This window comes from Perca flavescens, chromosome 4, assembly GCF_004354835.1.
Source record: "Perca flavescens isolate YP-PL-M2 chromosome 4, PFLA_1.0, whole genome shotgun sequence".
Classification (NCBI taxonomy): domain Eukaryota; kingdom Metazoa; phylum Chordata; class Actinopteri; order Perciformes; family Percidae; genus Perca; species Perca flavescens.
The window spans coordinates 32,593,393-32,619,475 of NC_041334.1; the positions used below are offsets into that span (position 1 = coordinate 32,593,393).

The 26,083-nt window shown below is 42.0% G+C and overlaps 1 protein-coding gene across 1 annotated transcript in view; it reads left to right on the plus strand.

Annotated features, from left to right (window-relative positions):
- The first annotated feature begins 310 nt into the window (after nucleotides 1-310).
- slc25a26 (solute carrier family 25 member 26) overlaps nucleotides 311-26,083 on the plus strand; it is a 52,205-nt gene continuing 26,432 nt past the window's right edge. Inside the window, exons 1-5 of the mRNA XM_028577001.1 lie at nucleotides 311-483; nucleotides 2,928-3,084; nucleotides 3,548-3,666; nucleotides 10,165-10,269; nucleotides 10,551-10,598. Of these exons, the coding sequence (XP_028432802.1) occupies nucleotides 451-483; nucleotides 2,928-3,084; nucleotides 3,548-3,666; nucleotides 10,165-10,269; nucleotides 10,551-10,598 (462 nt within the window). The 5' untranslated portion in view covers nucleotides 311-450. The remainder of the gene's footprint in view (nucleotides 484-2,927; nucleotides 3,085-3,547; nucleotides 3,667-10,164; nucleotides 10,270-10,550; nucleotides 10,599-26,083) is intronic.

The following is a 26,083-nucleotide window of genomic DNA, read 5'->3' on the forward strand; positions in this document are numbered from 1 at the left end:
GCAATTGATGATGATTTTCACAATTTTTTGGGCATATATCATGGCTGTGCTGTGTAACAACCCCAAAGTTCTACCAAAGTTTAATGCATCATGGGTATGTATACTGCATTTGAGTATTCTTTAGTAGTAGGTATTTCTTTGCTCAGTATTTTTATTTGCAAATTTCTACACACGACCCCTTAATGCCTGCACATTGACACCTGAAGTCTTGGTTAAAGCCAATATAACATTAGTATTCAACCTGAGTTAGTAAAGTGATAGAAATGTACTCAAGAGCGTTCGACGTCACGTGATTACCATGCGTCGTGACGTCACGCGGAAGTAATTTTAACCAAGATGGCAGCGTCCTTGACACAGGCATGTTTTGATAACAGTCGAGTGTCTAACATCCTCAACAGTTGCAAATGTACGGGCTGCACAACTGACAAGAGAAGAGTTTGAGAGCGGAGCATGGAGAGACGAGAGTTTGTCGCGTCTCTGGTGGTGAGTTGGCAATTTTATTCAAAGTGTCATGCTTCATGTTAATATTTCTTAAGTCCTGTTCGTGTTCTGCTTACGACACTACCCTATTTAGAATTCATCTGTTTGCAAAATATAGCCTAGTATCCGACAAGCCAGAAAGAATGCTTGGCCAAAAGGACCTGTGTAACCTACTGCAGTCATATTTCCCTGTGGACTGTCTCTGTGCACGAGCCAGGGGTCGGTGCAACACCACCTTTTTACAAACGTGCCCTCTTCAAATGACAAAGCAACATTTAAAACTCCTTTCAACAGTGTTTTATTTTCTGGCAAAAAGGGGAATAAGCAACATGTTACTAGTTTCGCAAAGAGACAAAGTAACAGAATAAGTGTGTCAGCTACTTTCACTGTTCATGTTATTGGGAAAATGAGAACCTATTGGGTCCCTTCACTGACCTGACTATAATGAGACAAGGAAGAACAAAGCACTATCCTCTGTGTACAGTTTCATTATGTATGCTGCTACTCTATGTGCAATGTTTTCTTTTGGTTCTTTGATGAGGTGCCAGGCAAAGGCAAAAGACAGATGTGTGTGTAGTTATAGGTGTAGTTGTACGATATAAGAGTGTAGTTATAGTGTTGTACAGGGATATAAAGTAACTATAAGTACTAGGGCTGGGCATTATGGAGAAAATCAATTATCACGATATTTTTGACCAAATACCTCAATATCGATAACGCAACGATATTGACTAATGGTGCTTTCACAAAATATTTACACAATAAGATTTTTGATAAATAATCATCAGTAATGTGGATATAATGACTAAGTGGGTAAAGGCAAATAATAGAACAGTTACAACAGTCTGGTAAGTTCAGAAAATGACATCACTTTACTGTAATGCAGCCTTTAAACCAGGAAAAGACAACACCTATACCATATTATGATGTTACGATATCCAAAATTTAAGACGATATCTAGTCTCATATCACGATAGATATAATATCGATATATTGCCCAGCTCTAATAAGTACATGCATTTACAAGTCCTGTTCTGTAAGAACATTTTTTAGATACATTTTTTAATTAGCACCATTTATCATTCAGACATAAAGAACAAATTCCACAATATGTGCCAGGTAGTATCAGATGGTGCACAGAACAGAGAAACACAAATTGAACAAGAACACATGGGTACAATTTTGAGGTACTTCAACTGAAGTAGGGCTGGGCGATATGGACCAAAAGTCATATCCCGATATATTTTGGCTGAATATCGATATATGATATATATCCGATATTTCTTTTCCACAAAGTGAGAGCAGTTCAGTCAAAGCCAAATATGACATGTCACAAGTAGTTTCATAGAAACCGACTATTTCAGTGAACAGTTGCAAAATCAAATGAATAAATAATATATATATATCTATACAAAATATCTTCACACTTAGATTTTTGATAAATAATTATCAGTAATTTGGATATAATGACTAAGTGGGTAAAGGCAAATAATAGAACAGTTACAACAGTTTGATAAGTTCAGAAAATGACATCACTTTACTGTAATGCAGCCTTTAAAACCAGGAAAAGACACTTATGGTCATATCACGATATTATGATATACAAAATCTAAGACGATATCTAGTCTCATATCACGATATCGATATAATATCAATATATCGCCCAGCCCTAAACTGAAGTTTATTGTATTTTACTTCATACTCCTACGAGTAAAGTTTTTTACTGCGCTCAGAGACATTGGTAGGTTATCTGTATTGCAGAGTGCAGCCCTCATCTGTCATCATTACTTACTTCTTATCTATCTATCTATCTATCTATCTATCTATCTATCTATCTATCTATCTATCTATCTATCTATCTATCTATCTATCTATCTATCGTAGACATTAATTCCTAATCCAATAATGTAACACAATATAAGGCAACTTTTGATACTTGGTACATTTACACAACTGAAATTATTTGTACATTTATTTTGATGCTGTTACTGTACCTAAAACGCCTCATTGTTTTGGTTGTACAACCTGCGTCTTTTAATATTTTGGTTCATCCTGACCGCTATCATCAGCATTGCTTACAGCAGCAGCAGATACAAAGTCAGATGAGCCCCTGAACACTACCTGCCCAGCACCAAACCGCAGACAGACCATGTTAGCAACTAGCTGGTGAACACAGTGGAGCATTTAGAAGCTAAAGAGGCAGAGGGAATATTACATAACTGCTGGCTGTGTATATATGCAACGGATAACGGATCAGTTTGCCATATCAACTTTATAAGACAATAATATGTCAGTGTTGTGTTTACAGGTTGCTGCGTTACCCCCCAATTCACCCCAAAAAATGTATTAATGCAAGTTTAAGTTAAAGATCTGAATATTTCTTCCACCACTGGTGTTATAAAGCGTGTAATGCAGCATTATGTCTTACAAAGTGATTGTCTCTCCAGGCAGGGGGCAGTGCAGGGATGTGTGTGGATCTGACCCTCTTTCCCCTGGACACCATAAAGACAAGACTGCAGAGTCAGCAGGGCTTCTACAAGGCAGGGGGCTTCAGGGGCATATATGCTGGAGTCCCATCTGCTGCTGTCGGCTCCTTCCCAAATGGTATGACGCTCATTGTGATAGCTGGATATATGATATGAAGGTTCTTCTTGTGTTGGATCATTCTGAGACCTTACTTTGCACTGTGTTAATCATCTATCCACAAAGTAATTGACTCAATTTGGTGTTTAGAGACTCTTTTAGCTGTTACACATTCATTTATTTAGATTTCTTGCCTGAAGTCACAGCACAGAGAAAATTAGAGTGCCACTTTGCTGACTTTTGCTGACTTTTGCTGACCACACACACACACACACACACACACACACACACACACACACACATACACACACACACACACACACACACACACACACACACACACACACACACACACACACACACACACACACACACGCGCGCTCACACCGCAGTTTCTCCCCTGTCAGTGGTAGTGAGGGATATTAATTGCTGTATGCTGGTTGACTAATGGGCCTTAAATGGCTGTGGTTCTGCTTGGTTTCAGCCGCTGCTTTCTTTGTCACCTATGAATGCACAAAGTCCCTGCTCGGTGCTCGTGAAGTGCTAGCAGCACCACACGTGGCGCCTGTCACTCACATGCTGGCCGCCTCCCTGGGAGAAATAGTAAGTCTTTCTGTCCGTCATTCTCCCTACTTTTCCTCCTCTAATATAGATTTTTTTTTTACTCCTCTTTCACTGTACCAGTAGACTTTCAAGTCATGTTTATTTGTGTAGGCCTAAATCATTTTTAGTCGTTCCGTTCTTAGATGGGCCAGTTGCTTTATGTGCTTGTTGTTGTTCTTTCCTTGTTTCTCTCTCACCACTGTAAGTCCCAAACAAACACCACCAGCATGGCTGTTGACATCATTGCTTTCAAATTTCGCAGACCACTATGCAAGGGGGCAGCGGGGGGTCGGGGCTGTAGGCCCCGGGGTCCAGCTGGGTAAGTTAAGGGGACTTCCTCAAGGTGGGTGGTATGGAAAGAGAAATGCCCCCCTTCTATACCACCATGGCTTTCTTCAAAATACTAGGTTTTTAGTATTCATTGCTTTTGGATGGATGTAATTTAGCCAAGTTTTGCATGTTTATGAAATAGGATTATTCCACATGGGAGGGTGTTCACTATGCTGGAGTTTATGTCTTGGTGTCTCATAGTGTTAAGAAGAGAACAGATGTTACTCTTATAGTAGCACAAATTCAATAATCCTCCGACTGTTACAATCAATGTAGCAGTTATTGCACATACTGTAGGAGTGTAGCTAATAGCGATGTGTGCACATTTCCTCTTTTTGTCTGTGGCACAGTCCAGATGAGTGTGAAAGGTGAGCCTGAGGTTGCGGCTACCTTTAACCCCTTCCCCGCTGTTCTGGATTTAAGCACATCAAAGGCACAAATCCTCTGAGTGGAGCTGAGCAGAGCAGGGGCGGTATCCCACTGCATTCTGGGAACTGGATACGTCTTGTTCAAAGGGAGTAATCTTCAGGCTTAGCCATGAAAGGCCTACCCTAGCGCTGCCCTGCAAGGCCTAAACGCCCACACTATGATGCCATCGCTGCCATATGATTCTGTGCTAAAAGTTATTGCGCTGAGGCACTTACATAAGCTTGACTGAATGTTGGCCAGGTGACATGTTATGTCATGTGCTGAAACAATTAGTTGATTAATTGATTAGTCGATTGATAGAAAATGACTCGAATCAGCAGAATATTCTGGATTTCTAGCTTTTATATCATCGTAAAATGAATACCGTCTGACTTTGGACAGTACAGACAATTTGAAGAGGTCATCACGGCCTCTGGAAAACTGTGGGAGCCATTTTCACAATTACTTTTCTTACATGTTGTAGACTAAATGATTCTTGAAACTGAAATAATTGATAGTTACAGCCCTAGTTGTGTCTCCTTCTTTATCATTTACTTTGTGACCGTAAAGGTTGTGTTTTTTTATATTTCGGTGCAGTAAGTTCTCTTATTTGGCTATATAAAACCACCCAGGCACAAAGACACACACATACAGAGTTCTTCTTACCGCAGTCCAAATTGGAATTGCACAAACCTCACTGTCAACATTAATGCAAACTCAAAACAGATTTTCAACGGTATTATGTGTCATCTTCCACTCTGCACTATATGTTCTGTTCTGCTCACTCGTTTTCATTGTGTTTCTCTGTTGCTCTTCCACCTGCTTGTCTCTCTCTTGCCACGAGCAGCTGGGTGCGTGGGCAGCCTTTGACACACAGGAAGATGATGAAGAAGACGATGCAAGTTATTTGGTCCTTATTTGACCCATTCCGTTCTTTCATCAGCCAATGATCCTTACCCCAGGAGGCCATTTAGTTGTGTTTTATAAACCGTTTCCACTCCGCAACATTTACAACTGACGCTTTATGGGACTCATTGCTTTGCTAATTCTACGCCCAAGCCTCCCTCTAGCTATGATGCGCTCGACTTGGCACAAACTTACTAGATGTGTATTAGTGTATTATTATCATACCAGAGGGAGTTGTAGCTCATGCTGCATTAAGTGTGAGATGGGAATTGAAAGAAAGAAAAGAGAACACTTGCACAAAAATAAATATTAGCAATTTGTATCTCTAGTTTGTAAGTCGAGCCGTCGGTCTAACAGATGTTCATCCAAGGGGAGGAGGAATGGTTAAGCATAAACACTAAGAATAAGCATTGTCAAAGTAATCACCATATCTGAAATACTTGTCAGAATTATAACGTAAAGCAATCATCATTTTTACAATAAGTGTTAAGACCTAAATATGTTCCTGATTAGATTCAGTATCACAAGTGGTGTACTTAAATAATAAAGATATAAAGCAGAAATGTACTGCAGCTGTTTGATTGTGGTCTTCAAATGTCATAACTAATGCCCTCTCTATATGAACCTACTTAACGCTGGGCTTAACTTGTAGGCAGAAGCAGGGCAGACAGAGACAGGGAGGACAGAGAGGGGGACAGTCAAGTTGTAGAGAGAAAGAAGTAGAGAGGGTCAAGACAATGAGAGAAATCTCCCCCCCCGCCGCCAGAAGCGTCCTGGTGTTTGTGTGAGTGTGGTGGTGGGACGTTCCCATAAAGAATGTGTAAGCTGATGGCGTCTGTCAGGCTCTAGCAGGCTGTTATCCAGCCATTAGATCAGATTTATCTTCATTCCCATTCGCTCGACGTCCGCCCTGAAAGCTCATTTGTCAAGGCCAGACGGCAGGTTTCTCTCGCATCTATAACCCCCCACCCACCCCCCACCCACCCCCCCCCCCCCACCCACCACAACACCAACACCACACGTCTGAGGGAGGATGTACTGGAAAATACAGTGTGACATGACAAGATGGGGGGACAGCAAGAAGGAGGGAGCAGGAGGGAGGAGTTTTGGGGGTAGAAACTGGCAGCCACTTAACTTGGCACTGAGAAATAATCCATGCATCGCCTTCGAGCAGCGCCACGCTCTGTGATTTATTGGCTGTTGTTTCAAAGTTGGAGACTCTGTGTCCTCATCTCTTCCCTTTTTCTGCATGACCTTTTTTTTCTTCCATCTCTTCCTTCCTTCCTTTGTCGGCCCGTATCTCAGTCTTATTTGGTACTATGATGTGTTCCTTAAACTGGGTGTGTGATCAAAATCCAGAAAAGTCATGGTCAAGTACATGTGATGGTACAAACTGTACTGTCTTTTAGGGGCAACATATTTAAATTGTGGGGTCTAGACAGGCTGTACTTAATTGTATTTGACATTGAGGAGTGGGAAGGCACAATTTTTCCTCTATAGTTGGTGTAACAGCAGATGTTAGCAGTGTTTTAGAGCATGTTTACTTCCACTTATTGTATCATGATTGAAAGAGATGTGTTACGTAATGGTTAAGTTGTGTAGCACATTTATCAGCTGGAGTTATTAGCAAGTATGGGCATTGTTAAAAGTAATCTTAGCTAAAGTTAGGGACGTTTTTCTCAGTCCTTACTTTATATGTTTGATTGCGGCATTTCCTCTTTGGCAAAGTTTTAGTGGTGAATGCCGTATAGTTTAATGACAAATTAATCCAAATCATTGAGGCACTTAACAGTTTTTTTTGTTTTTCTTACCTGTTGTCTCTTTATGGTGCCCAATGGTAATCCTGTTCCTGATTGACTGACTACTGTGACCAGATGGCCATGAGCGGTAAAAGAGGGATGTAGCAAAGGAGGGGAGGACAGAGGGATGTAATGACTCATTCTGCGAATTGATTCGCTGGCTATGCCCATAATGTGCTGTGAGTCTCTGCTAATTTCCCATTCCTTATTGCGGTTCGCCCATGATTGAGCGCCAGCTTCTTACCTTGTTGTTTGGCGGCCAGTGCTGGAAAACACGGTCTGTCATTTGGATTAACAACAACAGGCCAAGAGGAACTGAAAGGCTCCAATCACAGGCCGACAGCCTCCTAATTAACACTGCCTGACGAATCCAACAGCTTGTAAATAAAGATGAATGGTAGCTGGAATTTTAAAGACTGCCAATGGGTTTATAATAAGTTTACATGCCAGAGGTAAGAATTGAGAATGAAGGGCAAGCAAAGTAGGTGAAGAAACAGGTGTCTGTCATCCTGACAGCCTTCCACCTACAGCCCTCCCCTAAGTGTGAGGTAACAAGCCTTAGTTGTAATGAGGGACACCTACCTAAGTCTTTCTTTTGTTTGTTCTTTCTTTCAAAATGTGACAACCTACTGCATCTACATCTCCACAAAGGATATGGCTCTATTATCCTTTTAAGCCCCAGCCGTATTTTATCATGCCCTGATTCATCACCATTGTTCCCCCGTTTTCAGAGATCTGAAATGGCCTCAGAGGCCTGCACACTTTATCTTCTATCCACTCAACATCATTCTCCCCACCCCTAGGCGCGCAAATTACTCCCAAATAAACAATGTCCCTAATTTATTTGGTATAATCTCTGGCTCATTCTGCCTTCCCCTCTGCAGTGACAGGAGAGGAAAGGCCATCTCAACTCCATGGCCTCCCATCCAATTACCTCCAGTAATTGCTTGTCATAGCCACTTTCTTTCTATTTAGCTGCCTTATACTGGTCCTTTGGAGAATTGGTTTGGTGAAAACATGATGTACAACGTATTATAAATGGTAACTTGACCAAAGGGAGGGCAAATGAGATCTCTGAGATGGATGCAGCCAGTTTAGTTATCACAAGGAGGTGATGCAGGTTAACGTTTAGCCACTTGGTGGTACTGTTGCACCATGGTTAGGTTGCCGCTAGACTATGGCCGTACTCACCTGAAATAGCAATAAGAGTTGCCCTGAATTCACACTCATTTAAGTCTTTTGTTTTTGCTCTTATGTACAGAGAATGAGATTTATATGCTCATTGTGTATTGAAAAGAGGAAGAACTGGCATTTGCCTGCAGCAAAAGTGATACGGTGAAGGGCAAAACAAAGATGAGAAATTAACCAAATAATAACCAATAGTCAACAGGATATTTATAGATACAGAGCCAGAGCTGTGCATGTACAGCTGTGCATGTTATGTCTGTAAAGTCTTCTTCAGCTCAGTCTGTGATTTCATTTGACTTCCCAGACTGCTGCCTTATCCCTTCTCCTTTTGTGCATATATTCACGTTCTTGCTCATAAGGTGTCCTTGGTGTCTGGCAGAGGAGACGAGTGGCTGACAGACAGACGTGAGCCCTCTAACAGCTGTCGGGTTAGCCTTCTCCCCCTTGCAGAGTACGGCAATAGAGCCTTATCCCCTAGGGGCTATCACCTCTAAAATTCTGATGGGGCCCAAACGCTAAATCAGTATGGAAAGCTGTATGGAGAAGAAGCAAAACAGGAAAGCTGTGCATTTTATATTTATTGCAGTGCCTGCTTCACTCTTTCTCTTTGCTCCTCTTTCTACACCACGCTGCCGTGGCGAAGGTGGCACTGGCAGACTGGCATCTGTATGACCAAGGGGAGTCACAGCAAGGGGGCGGCTCACCAATCGCTCTGTAAGATTGCTTGCAGTTAGCCGGTATTTCTGCTCTGATGCAGGATAAATGGGAAATCAAGTCGCCAGGTGGGCAGCTGTGCCTGCCTGCCTGCGTGCCCGCCTTTAGGGTGGTGGGAGTTATGAAGCATAACTATTCATGTCTATCTTCACTATCTGTTGGTAGTCCATATTTTTGTTGACATATGGTGGATGGGTTGGAACTTGTAGCGGGGAGTGTGGTTACCGAGGTGTGCACGTGTGTGTCTGGGTCTCACAGTGTGTTTGATGGAAGCAGTTCTTTGGACACAAATACTCAGTAAGCCTGATGACCTTTTTACCTGTTGCCCAGGTGTCATGTCTGCTGTGCCTACCATTTTGTTAAAGGTGCTCTAAGTGATGTGATGTGTTTTTTAGGCTACAACATTTTTTTTTGTCACATACAGCAAACATCTCCTCACTATACGCTAGCTGCCAGTCCCATGAACACACTGTAAAAAACTGCGGTCTCTGTAGACAGCCCAGGCTCCACAAACGGCAACAAAAACAAACCGCGCCAACCTGCACCACGAACCATAACAAACAGTGTTCCAGCCAATAACCGACAAGAAGGATTTGTTTGAGTCATGAATACGCATTGTGGAAGTAGACTACGTGCTAACACTGCTGCAGTGATGGCTCAACCAGCTCCTTCTTGTTGGTTATTGGCTGGAACACTGTTTGTTATGGTTCGTGGTGCAGGTTGGTGCAGTTTGTTTTTGTTGCCGTTTGTGGAGCCTGGGCTGTCTACAGAGACCGTGTTTTTTTTACAGTGTGTTCAGGGGACAGGCAGCTAGCGGATAGTGAGGAGATGTTTGCTGTATGTAACGAAAAATGTTGTAGCCTAAAAAACACGTCCCATCACTTAGAGCACCTTTAACTGGCCCGATTGGACGCTAACTAAAGCTCTCCTTAGCCTGCCAGCTCGATGTAATTGCTCTCTTCAGGCCGTGCCATATAATGACCACCTGCCACGTAGAAAGAAATACAGGCTAGTATCATGTTAAGCACAATATGGATATAAAAGGCCCTTAAGAAGCGAATACAGTACTGTAGATGGAGATTGTATCTATAAAGGCAACACCATTGGACAGTATCTGGCCAGTCTGGTTACCCATGCTCTTTCCATCCTGTAGGTGGCATGTCTAATCCGGGTGCCCACAGAGGTGGTCAAACAGAGGACCCAGGCTTCACCCTCATCCACCACCTACCAAATGCTGCTGGCTACACTCAGAGAAGAGGTACACATCAATCAAAGGCACTTTCATGAAGGATAACTCTGGTTTATTACAACTTTTATCTTTTTTACCTGTGGTTTTGGCCACCATTCCTATCAGTAATAATTGAGGCTTTTAGACCATTTTAACAAGTGGTTGAAGCACAACGACAATCCTAGCCCAGCTCTCAGCACATACTTTAATGAGTCAAATAATAATAGAATAAGAACTAAGTTACAATAAGGTGGAATTCAAATGTCTGTGCTTGTAATACATGTGTGTTGTGTTCTGTTATCTCTGAGCAGGGTGTCCGGGGCTTGTACAGAGGATACAGGAGTACGGTTCTCAGAGAGGTAGGATACATTTTTCTGTCTCAACCATCATGACAACCAATACTACCGGTTCTAAAGCAGATCACACACTTATGTCGGTCTTTGGTAAAGTTTCAGGCAATTTGCAAAGTACATCTTTCCATTGAAAGCTATTTCAAGTGTTTATACTAAAGACAATTACCAATCTCCTTGAAGGCTGTGTAGTGAATTCTTTTTGATAGGCTGGGTGAATATTGAGGCTTTCCACTCTTCTGACTGAAGACATTTTAATTTCTCTCGGGCTTTATTGAGGTTGGAAATATTGATTTACAGTTTTTTTTCATCTCGTTCAATTACTATAGCAAGATGCTCTTCCTCCAATTAGAAGTGCATCTGATTAATTAATGCAATTAGTTGCGTTATAAATGCAAAACAAAACACGGATAAATGAGCGTTGGGCTGCGCTCCCTTGATGGCCACTCACCTTTTTGTAATGAAAAAGCCTCTCTAGTTCTTTGATTCATGATCTTCTGTTTAATTGCACCTGCAGTGCATGATTAAACAAAATAACTGTAGCCAAAACTGTATAGATCGCTCAATTTTAGCTCCACCCCCCCCCACCCGATAAGTTTCAATAGAACTGGAAGAAGAAAATGAGAAAGGGAGGCCGAGACAGAGAAAGAAGTATATGAAGGTGACACTTGTCTTTCCATCCTTTTTTTGGGGAGGGGGGTGAGGGTGTAATCTAGTCCCCTCCGCTGTGCTAGCCTGTACTTATTTTCTGCCTCACTAAACTGATGTTATTCACGCAAATTCCATCTGGACAGCCGGGGGAAAAAAGGACAACAAGACACTGTGATTTCTCCGAGGGGCTCTGAATAAATGAATACATTTGGAGGCTGGCGCACGGCCTGTATGCATACTAACACTGGCAGATGAAATGCAACGGTGGCGGCAGGGATTTGGGGCGCGGGAACGGCAAGGGATGCTCCGCAGTGATTGGCTTTGACGTGTGTCAGGAAGGTAATTCATTTTCTCTCGGCCTCCTTTGCTATCCGCCTATCTCCGTCCTTTGGACAAGCGACCCTGTCAAGATAAGTTTGTTTATGTGGTATGGCGTGGCGTCTACCCCCCCCGCCTCGCTGGCACACTAATTGGGGTCCTCTCTGGGCTATGTATTCATTTGGGTTCAGAAGGCATTTCTGATGGGCATGATATCAGATTACTGCAGGATGTGTGAGGATCGACCACGGTGGGTAGGCTGTCCTGGACTTGAAAGGTGGAGTGGAGGCGGGACTGATTTAGTAATCCAGTTCACATTGTAGCACCAACCCACATCCAGATCATCATATCTACCAGAACAAGTTTTAAACAGTTATAGTGGATTTTACACATCACACTCTAACAATGCCCTAAGTTTTATTTCAACACCATGTCTGGACTTTTGACTAATAGACATTAGATTCCCTTTTTCTTTTGCACCACATTAATCTTTACTGTGGTCTGCCCTCTCCTTAAAAGAACATGTCAAATTGTCTGCTGTGTCTGCACCTTTTGGGTTCCAGCTGAATAGAGCATGAAATAAATGAGATTCAGATTGGGGTGAATACAGTTGTTCTGTGAAAAATGACTATTCAACTCTGAAAAAACGCAGGCTTATTATTGAACATCAGCAAGACTGTGTTCTGGATTTTAAGTAAGAGTACACTTGCTTAAAGTCCCATATATATGCTGTTCATGTGATCTAGGTGTTAATTTGTTTTCATTTTATGACAATACAATTTATCCAGACTCTACTTGGAAATAATCATCTGGTGATGCATGTCATTTTGACAGGATCCCGCATTCCAAACCCCTAACAGGACCCCCCAAGTTTCTCCTTTTGAATGATATCACCTTTCCCCACTAGATGGCATGCTAAGATTATCACTGCCTTAGACGTTTGTGCCGGATTTTCTCTCATTTCACTCCAATCCCCTCTCCTTCTGTACTTCTCCCCCTCTTTTTTTCCTGCCTCTCTGCTCCCCCATCACACCAATCCAGCTTTATGACATTTATGAGCAGCAGTCACTGCACTGAAAATGATGGCTTTTTTTAATGGTGAGCCCTGTATTTTTCTGATCTAAAGTGCTGTGAGGTGATCTTGGATTTGATCTGAACTGCTCCAATTTGAGTTTGAGTAATGAGCCTGAGATGGGTTATTAGATAGTAATTTAGTAATGTGGTGGTGTGGGGGCTGTGGAGGGATAGGTGTAAGTAAAGCTGACAGTGTCTGACACAGTCGACTGAAGAGCCTGGAACATCGTCTGATTGACTATAGCATACGGCCACGCTACATATATCTCTCATACTTGTGCTCTTTCACCTACTCACTCTGAAAGCCACTTTATCTAAATCCATTTTCACTTATTTAAATGGGTACAGCTGCACACAGACAAGGAAAGTAATTAAGCTAGCTGAATGAGACTGAATGAAAAATGTGTTTCTGGTCTTCCCTTTACCGGTCTGATGTATATTTTTCCTTAGCCAGCATCTGAATCAGTCTTAAAGTTTCTCCACCCTAACAGCTGGGACCTGGCAATCCGAGGTACAAGATCTGGCGGTAGGGCTTATGAAACACCTCTCCATCCATGCTCCTCCCCACTACATCTCTGCTTCCTCTTCCTCCTTATCCCTCTTCTCTTCAATCCCCCGCTGATCCCTTCTCTGCTCCGTCTATCAGGGGGTTTGGCTGTAATGAAAGACTGAATTGGATTTTTACCAACAGGCCAAATTACATCCAACTTTGGGATTTCTGCAGTTATGTCCTGTTTTATAACTGATTTTAAAATGTAGTGATCTGTTTCAAGTGGCTGACTTTGAGCTACAGATGGGTGGCTGACAAATTTAAGGAAAACCAACTTAAAGTGTTTTGGCGTTGGACCACCACAAGCCTCCAGACCAGCTTCAGTGTTTTTTGTCAAAATCTGTAACTCTAATTAATCTGCAGATTGTTTTCTTGATTGATTAATTCATCGTTTGGCCCATGAAATGTAAAAAACAAAATGTCTTTTCAGCCCAAGTTGACATGTACAAACCGTTTTTATTGTCAGACCAAGAGGCCAAACCCAAATATATTGTATTTAATATCATAGAAAACCAAGAAAACCAGCAAATATTCACTACTTAGTAGCTGTAACCATTGAATGTTTGGCATGTAGCATGATAACAATCATCTTTGTGTCTGAATATACTCTCAGATCCCAGAGGGTTACAAAAATGACATTAAGGATTATCAAAGTAGATGCTGATTAATATTCTGTCAATAATTAGGGCTGCAACTAACTATTATTTTCATTATCTGTTGACAATCTGTCAAAATAGTCAACCCCAATTCACTAAATCCAAGGTGATGTCTTTAAAATGCTTTGTTTTGTCAGATTAACAATCCAAAACCCAAAGCTATTCAGTTCTCCATAATGTGAACACAAGGAAAACTAGTCTTCACATTTGTAAAGCTGGAAGCAATAAAATATTTGGCTATTAGCTATATTTTTGCTTGAAAAAGAATTTTCAAAATAGCTGCCTATTAATTTCTGTTGATCAACTAATTGTTTCAGCGAACACCAGAACCCTGGCACGTTTCCTAACTCTCATTCTCTTAGTCCTAGCTAGGTCCTTTTGCCCCTCAGGGTTCTAGTCCAACCTCCCCTTCAGTGTGTTTGATTTCCCTTGTTGTTTACCCCCTTCCTCAACTTCAGTCACGCTGGAGTCAGCTTTTAAAAGGTGGAACTCTGTGTCAGTTTGTGTGTATCACAATCACAACCGTGCAATGAGAGCTCAGTTGTTGAAGTGTTTACACTGAGTTATGATTGAGTTATGATGAGTCCATACGGAGCTGTGAGGGGTTTCTGCTGCCTCTGCTGGGATGCTGAGGTAAAAACCGTATAACCAGACAAGCAGCAGAGCCAAGCAGAGTTGACCCCCGCATGGCCCTTTTTTGGAAAGGAGCCACTTCTCACTGTCTGTGACGCAGGTTCAAAAGGGAGAGGTGAGGGGAATCACTCTCATATCCTGTCTCTGTGTGCACTGATCCACAGAGGCTCATGTTTATACACCCTCATATGACTAAGACAGAGCAGAAAGAAGGAAGAGAAGACAGGGCAGGGGAAGCAAAAAGTGTTTATTTTCCTCTACATATGTAAAAGCAGGATTTGTGGTACCCGTGTGAAGGAGCGGAGGCTTCCTCCTGCTTTGTGTTTAAAGTTGGACCTCGCCAGAGCAGCTGCCGTTCGTCTCTCGGAGCCAAAGAGCAAACCAACTCTTCTAAATGGCTTCAACACCTTAAAAAAGTTAACAAGACTAGATTAATTGAAATGGAAAATGTCAAAAGATCACACTGGAAAAAAAGAGAAACCAAACCAAGGAAAATGTTAAACTGTCGGTTGAAAATTTAAATATAATGCCTACCAGTAAGATGACTGTGTTCACTTATATTGTGCCATTTCTTGTTTAATTTTGGGCAGTTTGTATGAGCCATTTTCAATTTGTTGCTGTTACAGTTATAGTATAGGTAGGGCTGGGTATTGTTAAAAAAAATGTTCGATACCGCTACCGATACCAATACCGTGACTTCGATACCGGTTCTTGAACAATACTATTTTCAATAACAATTTTATCAAAAAGTAATGACAGTATTACACATTACAGCACAAATCGACTTTGAATTTATTTTTCAGCTCCTACTGTGTGAGCCCCATCTCTGTGTGTAGCGTAGAGTTTTTCCTGTGTGTCTCTACGACGTGTAACGTTAGACAGCCAATCACAAACATTATAAAATCTTGGTAGAAGCATGCTGCGTTCCGGTTGGCTCACTGATGCTGATGAGATTTGGTCCTTAGGTATTGAAATTTGGAATTCAATGAGGAGGCATTTTTCGATACTCGATGCTAAAGAGGCAATTCGGTCGGTGCCTAAAAAGTATCAAATTCGGTACCCAGGCCTAAGTATAGGATTTACTAGCCTCTGTGAGTCAATAGAACAATTGCCAAAGAAAGGCTGTTTGGCTCTATTGGTTTCAAAGATGGAAGTGGGTGTTTTAAAGAATATGAGCTACTGGTGCTACAATATCTGTTTACATTGTGATCAATGAGTCGCTTAAGAGTCGTGAGAGAACCTGTTGACCTCTGTAGATCCGACCCATTGACATGACTTGACCTATAGAAGGATGTGTGACTGCTTCTGTGATAAGGAGAAACAATAGAATAGAGTGTTGGCCATCTCAGTGTTTTGAATGTATTGTCTGTATCTGGAATTGAATTAGCACATACACACATATACATAAATACATACTCTTCAACTTAAAACACTGGTGGAAATGTTTTAATATTTATTTTATAGGAATTCAAAGGCAACCAACAACACAGCTGTAGAGAGGCCTCAACCTGACCTGAGTTTCTTTGATGAATCACTATCGGTCTACCTGCTGGAATATCATTTTTGGAGCCTCATTTGAGTTGTTTGCAGGTCGAGCCGACCCTTGTTAGGAGAATAATAGCCTTTTTAAGCTACAGAGAACGATTCCTCTTCGTCACTGGATGATCTCTATCACTTTACCACAGACGTCGCAGCGGGGATTAATGGTTTACTCCCACCGTCTCTCGTGACGGATGCATGGGCTTCTGTTCTTAGTGGCCAGGCTACACCTGCCGTTCACATTAGTGTAGTTTTGTGAATACAATTGTATCTTCACTTTCTTCTGTGCCTCATCGTACATCCATGCATCCAGTCCCCCTGGGGTGGACATTGGCACGGTGTTTTTTGCTGCAAATCTAACTAAACCTTCCTAAGATCAACATGTGGTCTTATTAATGACTTCTACAGTCGGATGTATTTAAGGAGTTTGCTGCCATGCTGTCAGACCCCCACTTGTGCTTTCTGCTCTGTGCAGACTTGGCCGAGGGACAGTGCAGGGCTTTCTGCAGTTCCCTGTTGAGGATGATGCATTGGAAGTCTGTGCCACTAAGAGCCATGGATCACAGGCTTATGTTAAGTATATTTGTCCCCATTGAGCTCTTCAATCCACTCAAAATCCATCATTGTGGCTATAATTCGTGCATTTCTGCGTTTCTGTGTGGAGACTTATTACCAATACCTATTGCCAGACAAAACATTTTTTCCAGGAAAAAAAAGGTGCTGTTGTTTTTGACAGCTATAGTTGTTTTTATGCCTCTCCCCTCTGCTGTATGTGTGAGTACTGTGGACATGACCACAGTGGCCATGTTAGGCAGTGTGTCTCTCCGGGTCTCGGGCTATGTTTGCTTCCCACAACTTTACTTTCACATGTGTTTCCAATAACACCCAGCCACGACGGCCTGGCAAGGGACTAAGGGTGGGGGGGTGGTAGGATATGTAATGGAGGGGGGTAGTAGGTCTGGAACGCAGGGAAAAGGGACAGCAGTGGTTTGGATGTCATGTGGAAGGAAATATGTGATGCATTATTCCCCTGACAGCAGTTCTTGCGATGCACCTGTTCCACTTGAGTATAGACGCCATTAAAGTGACATAATAACCTAACTGCCTAAATACTGTAATCCCATCTCAGTCAATCAGCCTATTATAATGTCACTGTAAGGAGCCTTTACATGAGTTAAACCTTTAATCAGATCTAAATAACTCTAAATCACGGTAACGTCTTATTTTCACTTTATCCTGACAGAGTTAAGGGAGTGGAAAGAGGATGAATCAATGTTGTGCAATAGCCAGACACGCAGAAGCACCCTGTAATTACAGCACCACTTTAGTAAACGCAACGATGCACATCCTTCTCCCTCTCTTTTTCTCCCCCCTCCCCCCCTCCAAAGTGTGTGTGTGTGTGTGTGTGTGTGTGTGTGTGTGTGTGTGTGTGTGTGTGTGTGTGTGTGTGTGTGTGTGAGATATGGCCTGTGAATTCAATTGGCTTTTGGAATGTACAATGTGCGTATTTAAATTACATTACAATTTGTAGGGCTGTTTTGTAGTTTGCGAGGTTTCCTGTTGCATAAGTGCCCTTTTTCCCAGACAGTCATATGAGGCTCTCCAGAAGCAGCACCTGCTCACCCCCCCACACCCAGCCAGGCAAATGTCTGCCCCCTTTTCCTCTATCACAACCATCATCGTGCTAGCAGAAGTTCTTACAACCCAAAAGCATCTGGAACAGACCACCTGAATGTCAAGGGTCATGCTGTGATGTCACTGCTTAATGTCTAATGGAAAAAAGAAATATAAAGTGTCACTCGCACCACGAGCGTTCACCTCACTCAACCCCAGCAGAGGTTAGGAGTTCAAACCAATTCATAATTCACACATTCACGGCAGTCCACGCTGGAGCTGCTGTTAATGTGAGCCAAGGGGATTACATGGTTTAATATTTGTGCTTGATATACCACAATAGTAATTCAAACCAATCTCTGATTAATAACAGAATTCAGATTTTCTTTTGTACAAGGTCTTAACCAAACAAAGAAGCATTCTTCTTGTAAAAGGCCTTTTTTTTTTTTTTTTTTTGGAGGAATGGTAACCATCAATTGTTCCACCACTATAGTCCAGACTGAAATATCTCAATAACATTTGAATGGGTTGGCATAAAATACGTACCATTCATGGTCCCCAGAGGATGCATCCTACTCAAGGCCGGATTTACCACCGGGCCGATTGGGCCGGTGCCCGGGGGCCTCCGACCTCTAGGGGGCCTCCAAGACCCCACTAACTGTGTGGCCTCATCCTTTTTTTTTTATATATTTAAAATTAAATTACAAATAAAATTAATTAATTAGTGTGTGTTTGTGTGTAAACAATAATTTAGTTGCACACAAAAAAGTATTATGATCAGTTTTTAGGCTGTGTCTGATGACTACGAGTCAGGTTACCGCGGAAACTGTTGATAGCGGCAAGACAAGCGGTGGAGGATAGAGTGAGAGAAAGAGAGTAGAGGACATCGAGAAAACAAAACAAACTACATGGATAAAAAAACGGTGGAGCAGCGGAGCCACAAAATGGAAAGCTAAAAGGGAGAAGGATAGCAGAGAGGATTTAATTAAGAGTAATATTCCAACCATCTCCACTTTTTTCACAAGTTGTCTCGACGCTAATAAAGAGCCTGGCGGCGCCTGCGGTGATGCCAGCGATGAGGAGTTTAGCATCACAACATCCAGCCTGGCTATTTAGATGAACAATTAGAACAAGATCAGCACCCTGAGCATCAGCAGCGGGACATGACAGAGAACCACAGCCTGGCTCTTAACCTTGCAGTTTTGCACATATGTAAGACTCAATTTCTCCATTTCTTTGCACAAAACTCTCCAGAAAGTGCCATTTACCGGTTTATTTAAAAAAAAAAAATTCCCGGGCATAACAAATCCCACTTTAACCCCTGCTTAGGCCTATTCACAAGATGTTATGTTTTTTTATTTGAATGTTATATGTATGTTACAGTTTGTTGGTCTTACCAGTGAAGAAGAATTAGTTTGCTGTGTAAGACAGAACGTGGTCATTCATATCAGACAATCGCAGGCATCTTTGCAAAGCCAAAATCACCTAACTGTAGGTCTGCATATTTAATACGGGTTTTGTCACCACCAAATATAATAATTTCTGCAGATAATGTAATACAAAAATGATAAATAAATAAAGTAGGCTATACTTCTTTCTCTAAAATGTAAAGTGTGCAAATATACAAACATATAAACCATAAGATAATACTGATACAGATTTTAAGGTGGAAGAAGGCAGTTGTGATTTTGATGACATGCTTTTCGAAGAACAGGTTGCTGTCCAAACTAACTCCTGATGGTGTGGATGTGTGAGGAGGGAGACAGATTGCATTTACAGATGGTGAAGCAAAAGTTGTGCAATGTTTTGAAGAGGAATTTGGGACCGATGATTTGTCACAGTTAAGTTTGAGAAAGTTGGTTTGCATCCATGATTTAATTTCACTGAGGCCAATGGTCAAAGTGGAGTGAGTTGCAGTGGTGATGGATTTGGTGGAGATGTAGAGCTGAACAACATCGGTAATGGCGTTACATTGTCAGGTGTCATTACATATCAGGAAATTATGACCTAGAATAAAATAGTTGCCATACATTAAGTTGTGCAACTTAACTTTGAGAACTACATTTCACGCTGAGAGTGAGCTGTATAGACCTATACGTATATATAAGTTATACGCAACCTATTTTGAGAGACAGTGAGAGAGAGTAAAAGAGGTGCTCAAAAATCAGCTGTTTTTCCAAAGTCAGCTCTTTAGGCTGTATTTTCATAGATTTTTATCTGTTTTATTGCAATACATTCTGTTGATTTTGTTCTGTGATAGTTCAATTTTGTCTTTTGTTTTATAGATATTTATAGAGTCACAATTAACATCACAAGAAATGGAGTTGGAGAAAGTGATTTTGTTTTAAACTAAAGAAAAACCCACAGCTTACTTTTACTGTTTCTAAAAATGTAGATGCTGTTTGAGTTTGGGCCATAAGTTCTGAGAGGGTGGAGGGGGGGCCTCCAAGATTTTGTGCCCAGGGGCCTCTGCATTCTAAATCCGTGCCTGATCCTACTGACTTTGGTGAGCCCCTGACTTTTCATCTAGTGTCACCCTGAGGTTAACTGTTTTGGTTTTGAGATAAGTAACATTGAAAATATATATAAAGTGTAAATCAAAAAAAATGACAATTCCGTCTGAACATCATGCTAGCTTTGCATCTCAAATATTTAATTTGAGGAGCCTAAAGAGTACATGTTGGTGCACGGAATGTGTTACTTCATAATGAAAAGAAGATAATCTGACTTGATGACTAGCAACCTGCAAGCGATTGATAAGGTCCATGCAAGGTTTTGTTTGAATAACTCTTCTATCTGTGTGTGCGTTTTCAAAGTGGCTGCGTCACTGCCAGTATACCCTTCTCTCAGTATGGAGATTCTGTTATTTCCAGCTGTGCTTCTGCTGTTGTTATCTGATTCCTAACTGATAAGATGTGTTTCTGTTAGTGAGAAACATTTCAGTTGGCCGGCAGGCAGTGATTGGTTGGCTGGAATGACTTTGGTCTGTGTTTTATTGCTGTGGGCACTGCTCCCAGAGAACTCTGTGTGTGCGTGTGCGTGTGCCATGCAGTAGATAGCAAAGCAAGCAGCTTTATTCTGGCCCTTCCTGCCCTCTTTACTCTAGTTTGCGCTCTTTCCTTTTGAAAGAAACCCTTATGTCTTTAATGAGGCTATTTAACAGTCTTAAATGTTACCTGGAAAAAACACCTGGACAAATACATACAACGCTTTCTGTTTTTGGCCAGATTTTGGCTATTGATAAAGTACGTAGTATTTATTGCAAATGCTGCCCTGGTGTGATGCAGACAAATGTTTTGCCTGACAAAACAACCACAATTTTGCATGTGCAGTTAAAACACAAAACAACTGAACTACAGTGACATTTTTGTGTGACTGGCTAGAGTCCGACCAACTGGCTGACATTAGCAGATAACCTATGCTAACATGTTAGCAGCTATTTAAGCTCAACAAATGAGATTCCTTTACATTGTTGGCTGTATACAAACATGGGTTGGTTACACACTCACTTACTTAGTAGTCAAGTGCTCTCTTGTTTCTCTAACTACTGATTGTGTCTTAATAGTTTATCTTTGAAAAAGCTATTTGTTTTGTCAGAATTCCTTTGTGCTGCTGTCCACAATGGAATCTGACAGAAATATGCAGCCTGTGGTAAAGTTAACTACACCATAATGGGTTGGTTCTGTTTATCAGAGCTGTGTGTTCCATTTGGGCTAAAGGCCCTGACACGCCAAGCCGACGGCCCGGGACTAGTGGCGTTGCCTCAAGTCGGCCCTTGTCTCCCTTGCCAAAAATTAGCACTGGAACACACCGCAGAGACTACAGCCATTGACCAAGTACAACGTACGCTCTGCTTGAGAGCATGTGCTCTCAGCCGTTGTCTTCCTACAGGGAAAGCGGAGCGGGGGGACCAAATGGCCCGCTGCTGGCTCGTTAGCTTGCTAATTTCATCAACCCAACATGCCTTCATCATACACTGGTTACTGAAAATTAGCCAAACAAACATGTCACTCACCTGGCGATAGCAATGTGCTTTCCTACGATGTGACAAGAGCGTGGAATTAAACATTAAGTTGTTAAATTTAAATAATTTAGAGGCTGGCTGGTTGGCTAGAAAGCTAGCTTGATTTCTGTTGCTAGGGGGCTAAATGTTTAGTGGTGCAGAAGGCGCAGAGAGAGAGGTCTATTAAGGGTCTTTTATATTAAATATCTCAGCATAGGATATTAGTTTATTAACGTTAGATTATTTTGTAATGTGTAGGTATGTAGAGATCTTTTAAAGTGCTCATATAATGCTTTTTGGCTTTTTCCCTTTCCTTTATCGTGTTATAGGCTATATATTTTTTGTGCACGTTATAGGTTTACGAAGTGAAAAAGCCCAAAGTCCACCCTAAAGGGACTTACCATCTCAAACAGAAAACACTGTTCACCAACTGCTCCAAACAGCTCTATTGTAGTCCAGCCTTTACTTCCGTGACAAACGTGTGTTTGTAACACACGTTATAATGCTCGCCTAGCTGCTAGCGTGGCACACCCTCATACTCTGCTTCTGACTGGATAGTTGTCCTTACCTAGCTACTGCACATGTGCGACTCCCAACAAAGATGGAACAGTAGTACCTAAAACAGAGAGCTCAACACAGGGTGAAAAGTGGAGCTGCAGCAATGTGTAGTACAACAAAGAAGTCTGGCTTCCACACAAAAACACAATTCAGAGCTGTGTTTTCATTGTAATGTTTTTTTACTTCATGCATTTATACTTTGTGTGTAAAGCACTTTGTAACTGTGTTTTAAAAAGTGCTATATTGGCTGAATTATTTTCTGTATATATTTTTCTTCAACATAGCACAGACACACACATACCAAATCCTGAATACAGTAGATAATATTGAAAAGTACATTTCTCTTATTACTTGTCAGTGATACCGAACATTCATGTCAGTGCAAGGGCCATTTGGCGGTGAAAAACTAAGAAATATGCTGCTCAGTAGCCTCTACGCTTCTCAACCATCTGTGTAACGAGGCCAACGCTAAACCTTCAACCTCTCCCATGCTTAGCACCAACACATTTTCTCTCCGTCCACTCTCCCACGTCTTACTCCTCGCCTCAGCCAGACCCTCAGGCAGCCATACATCTCTCTTCCTGTCAGCAGCTAATTGGTCGACCCTCAGGGCATCCTGTGTCACACCACACCACCATTCATTGGCTAATATGCACTCTGCCATCGATGTCATCTGTCAGTGGCTGTGACAGTCCTCTTTCATTGGGTCGATATATAACCAATAAATTATCTATTAAGCACAGCATGTTTTCCCCATGTGCAAAGACAAACGGTGAGGATGTTATTTCTTACAAAGTATAAAGTTCCAATAATCATGTTCAGCATTTTACATTTTACATTACATGAGAATGTTCCCGCTTCACTACAGTGTTGCATTAGCAACAGGCCATACTTAAAATCCCTTCGTTAAAGTCTGTGGAGAAAAAGAAGCATCAGGTGCCTGTTGCTAAGGACGTTCCTGTTTTCCCCTTTCGTGCCTGTTCTGCTGTATCAGGCGTCCATTTTGGAACAAGCTGCACACAGGTGGGAGGAAGAACAAAATCACCAGCACAACATAAATATTATTCAGAGTTTCTGGGAAGCATTTCTCTCATGTCGATGGAATTGCTCTCTTGAATTTTTGCCAGCTCACTGTTCTCTTCCCCCTCCTCCCCCCCCATCACCACCACCACCACCCTTCCTCCCTTTTTTCCTCTTCTCCCTCTCTCCCCCTCCACTTCAGAACAAGTCTTAATTTGTCGGGAATATTAATGCCCTGTGCTGACATTCGCCAGACTGCGGCGGCTTACGGGAGCGCGGGCCAGGTGTGATTTGATTTGCTCACGGGAGATGTGCCGCCACTCAAACCTCTCCCTAGTTTGGCTTGTTTAAACACACACACACACACACACACACACACACACACACACACACACACACACACACACACACACACACACACACACACACACACACACACACACACACACACACACACACACACACACACACACACACACACACACACACACTCGGGGCTGCCCTTGGCATTAAAAACTGTCAGATGGAATTCTCCAGCAAGTGCACTCACTCTTGTTCTAGTTTTTACAGCACCGGCGAGCTGGAAAAGGTTGGGATGAGTGATTGCTAGTCGCTTAAGGCAGAACACTCCCCATAGTTGCACACTATAGGCCTTAAAGGGACTTGGACTTATGCTCATGCCACAGGATGCTCACAACTGCATAGCCAACACTCAAATCTGTGACAAATTTAAGCACAAGGGGAGTGATGCTTTGTATGTGTTATTGGTTTTGGTTTGGATAGGCATATGATTTGTGTGCCTCAGGGAAGTGTAAAGACAGGTGTGTGTGTGTTTGTGTGTGTGCTTGCTCTGAGACAGCATATGGGGGTCTGTTTTCTGTAATAGGGAGAGCAGGCCTTGGCTAAACCAGCACTATACAACCACCAAGAGAGAAGTAATCCAACCTTCTCTCTCTCTCTCTCTCTCTCTCTCTCTCTCTCTCTCTCTCTCTCTCTCTCTCTCTCTCTCTCTCTCTCCCTCTCCCTCTCCCTCTTTTTTCTCTGGCACTCTCAGTTTCCCCTTCTGTCCCCTCCCTTTTCCCCCTCTCTCCCCCAGGCCTCTCTTATGAAGTGAGAGGCCAAACACAGGCCCGGAGTGCCGGATCAAGCTCCTTCTATTGATTGACTTTATTTATGTGTTTGATTATTTATTTAAAAGGCCCTGAACCCCTATGTCCCTGAGGTGTACTTGGGTGCCACACACACACACACACACACACTCTTACTAGATTGTACACAAACAAATTCCTCCTGTGCTCCTATGTTTAGCCAGGGTTTTTGCTGCGTCACTGCCAGGTGTAACGTGTTTCGTGTCACTGCAGTAACTAGGTGTGACATTAGCTCATATACGCACTCCCGACCTGTGTCCAGTGTTTAGAAACATAACATAGAGCTGCCCATAATAGGGAAATAATTAACAGCCCATACATATTGAATTTGTTACAGTTACCCTACAATGCTTACTCACTACAGCTGGATGAAAATGTGATATATTATCATTTATCGACTTTCAGTGATGGGCACTGTCCAGTGTTGGCGTAGTTACTCAAAAAAAAGTAATAGATTACACACTACTAGTTACTTTAAAAAAGTAATGCCTTACTGCTGAAAGTAACTAGTTACACTAATAGTTACATTACTTTTGGATTACTCCGTAACAGAACCTGAAATGCACCATAAATGACTTGCCAAATAACAATATAAAGTTAAAACTCGTGTATGCCCAGATCAACACAAACCCTTATTATAATGAGGACATACACAAGCTCTATCTTTTATGCTCTTTAATACCACAAAGCTGACAACAAAGCAATCGGCACAAAATTTGTCAAGAATTACTGGCGGCTGTCCACTCTTCATTATCTGTATTTTGCCCAGTTTCAGAAAGACGGCGATTCCACTCTCGAAAGAGGCAACTTTTCCTCCACTATGTACAGTATGCTGCCACAAGGCAGCTCTATCGGCAACATGCTCTTTTCATCTCAAGGTCCGGGGGTCTTTAGCAACTAGCTTAGATTGGATGTTGTGTTCGCGGCGCTGGAGAGGTGTTTGTGCCCTGGGCACAATTTACACACAGAAGTTTTTGTCCTTTCACGCGACTAATTTGAAGTAATGGGCATACCTCCACCCCGCAAAAGACGTCTTAAGCGGTGGCTCTGCCATATATATGTGTGTGTGTGTGTGTGTGTGTGTGTGTGTGTGTGTGTATATATATATATATATATATATATATATATATATATATATATATATATATATATATATATATATATATATAAAATAAATAAAAAATCCCCTTTGCTCAAGCTAGTATTCAAAGACAGTCTAGCTGGAGTTATTTTAGGGGAATATCTGCTGCCCCCCACTCATCGTTTAGTCAGGGCATTGCAACATGCACCCTTATCGCATTTCTGACATACTTCATTAGAATAGCACTAACCAGTAACACTGTGTGTGTGTGTGTGCGTGTGTGTGTGCGTGCGCGCGCGCTCTTTCTCTGGCATGTACTTAACTGTGCGTTTCTTAGTGCTTGTTCTTGTAATTTTGTTTGTGTGTGTTCTTGTGTGCGTGTTACGTCTCCATATATACAGATTGTCCTTTAACTGACAGGCAAACAGGTCTGGTTTCTTCCCGCTCACTTTCTAAGACTGAGGATGAACACTTGGCACTGTCGCATATAGAGGTGTCCAACCACCTGTCCACTTGCCTTTTTTCCATGATTAATGACTTTATCAGCTTTCAACATATTAAAATCTGATCTCTGTCTGTTTGTTATCACTGTGTCACCACAGTCAATTCCTCTTCATACTTTTGTGACACACAGCAGATGGAATGTGGG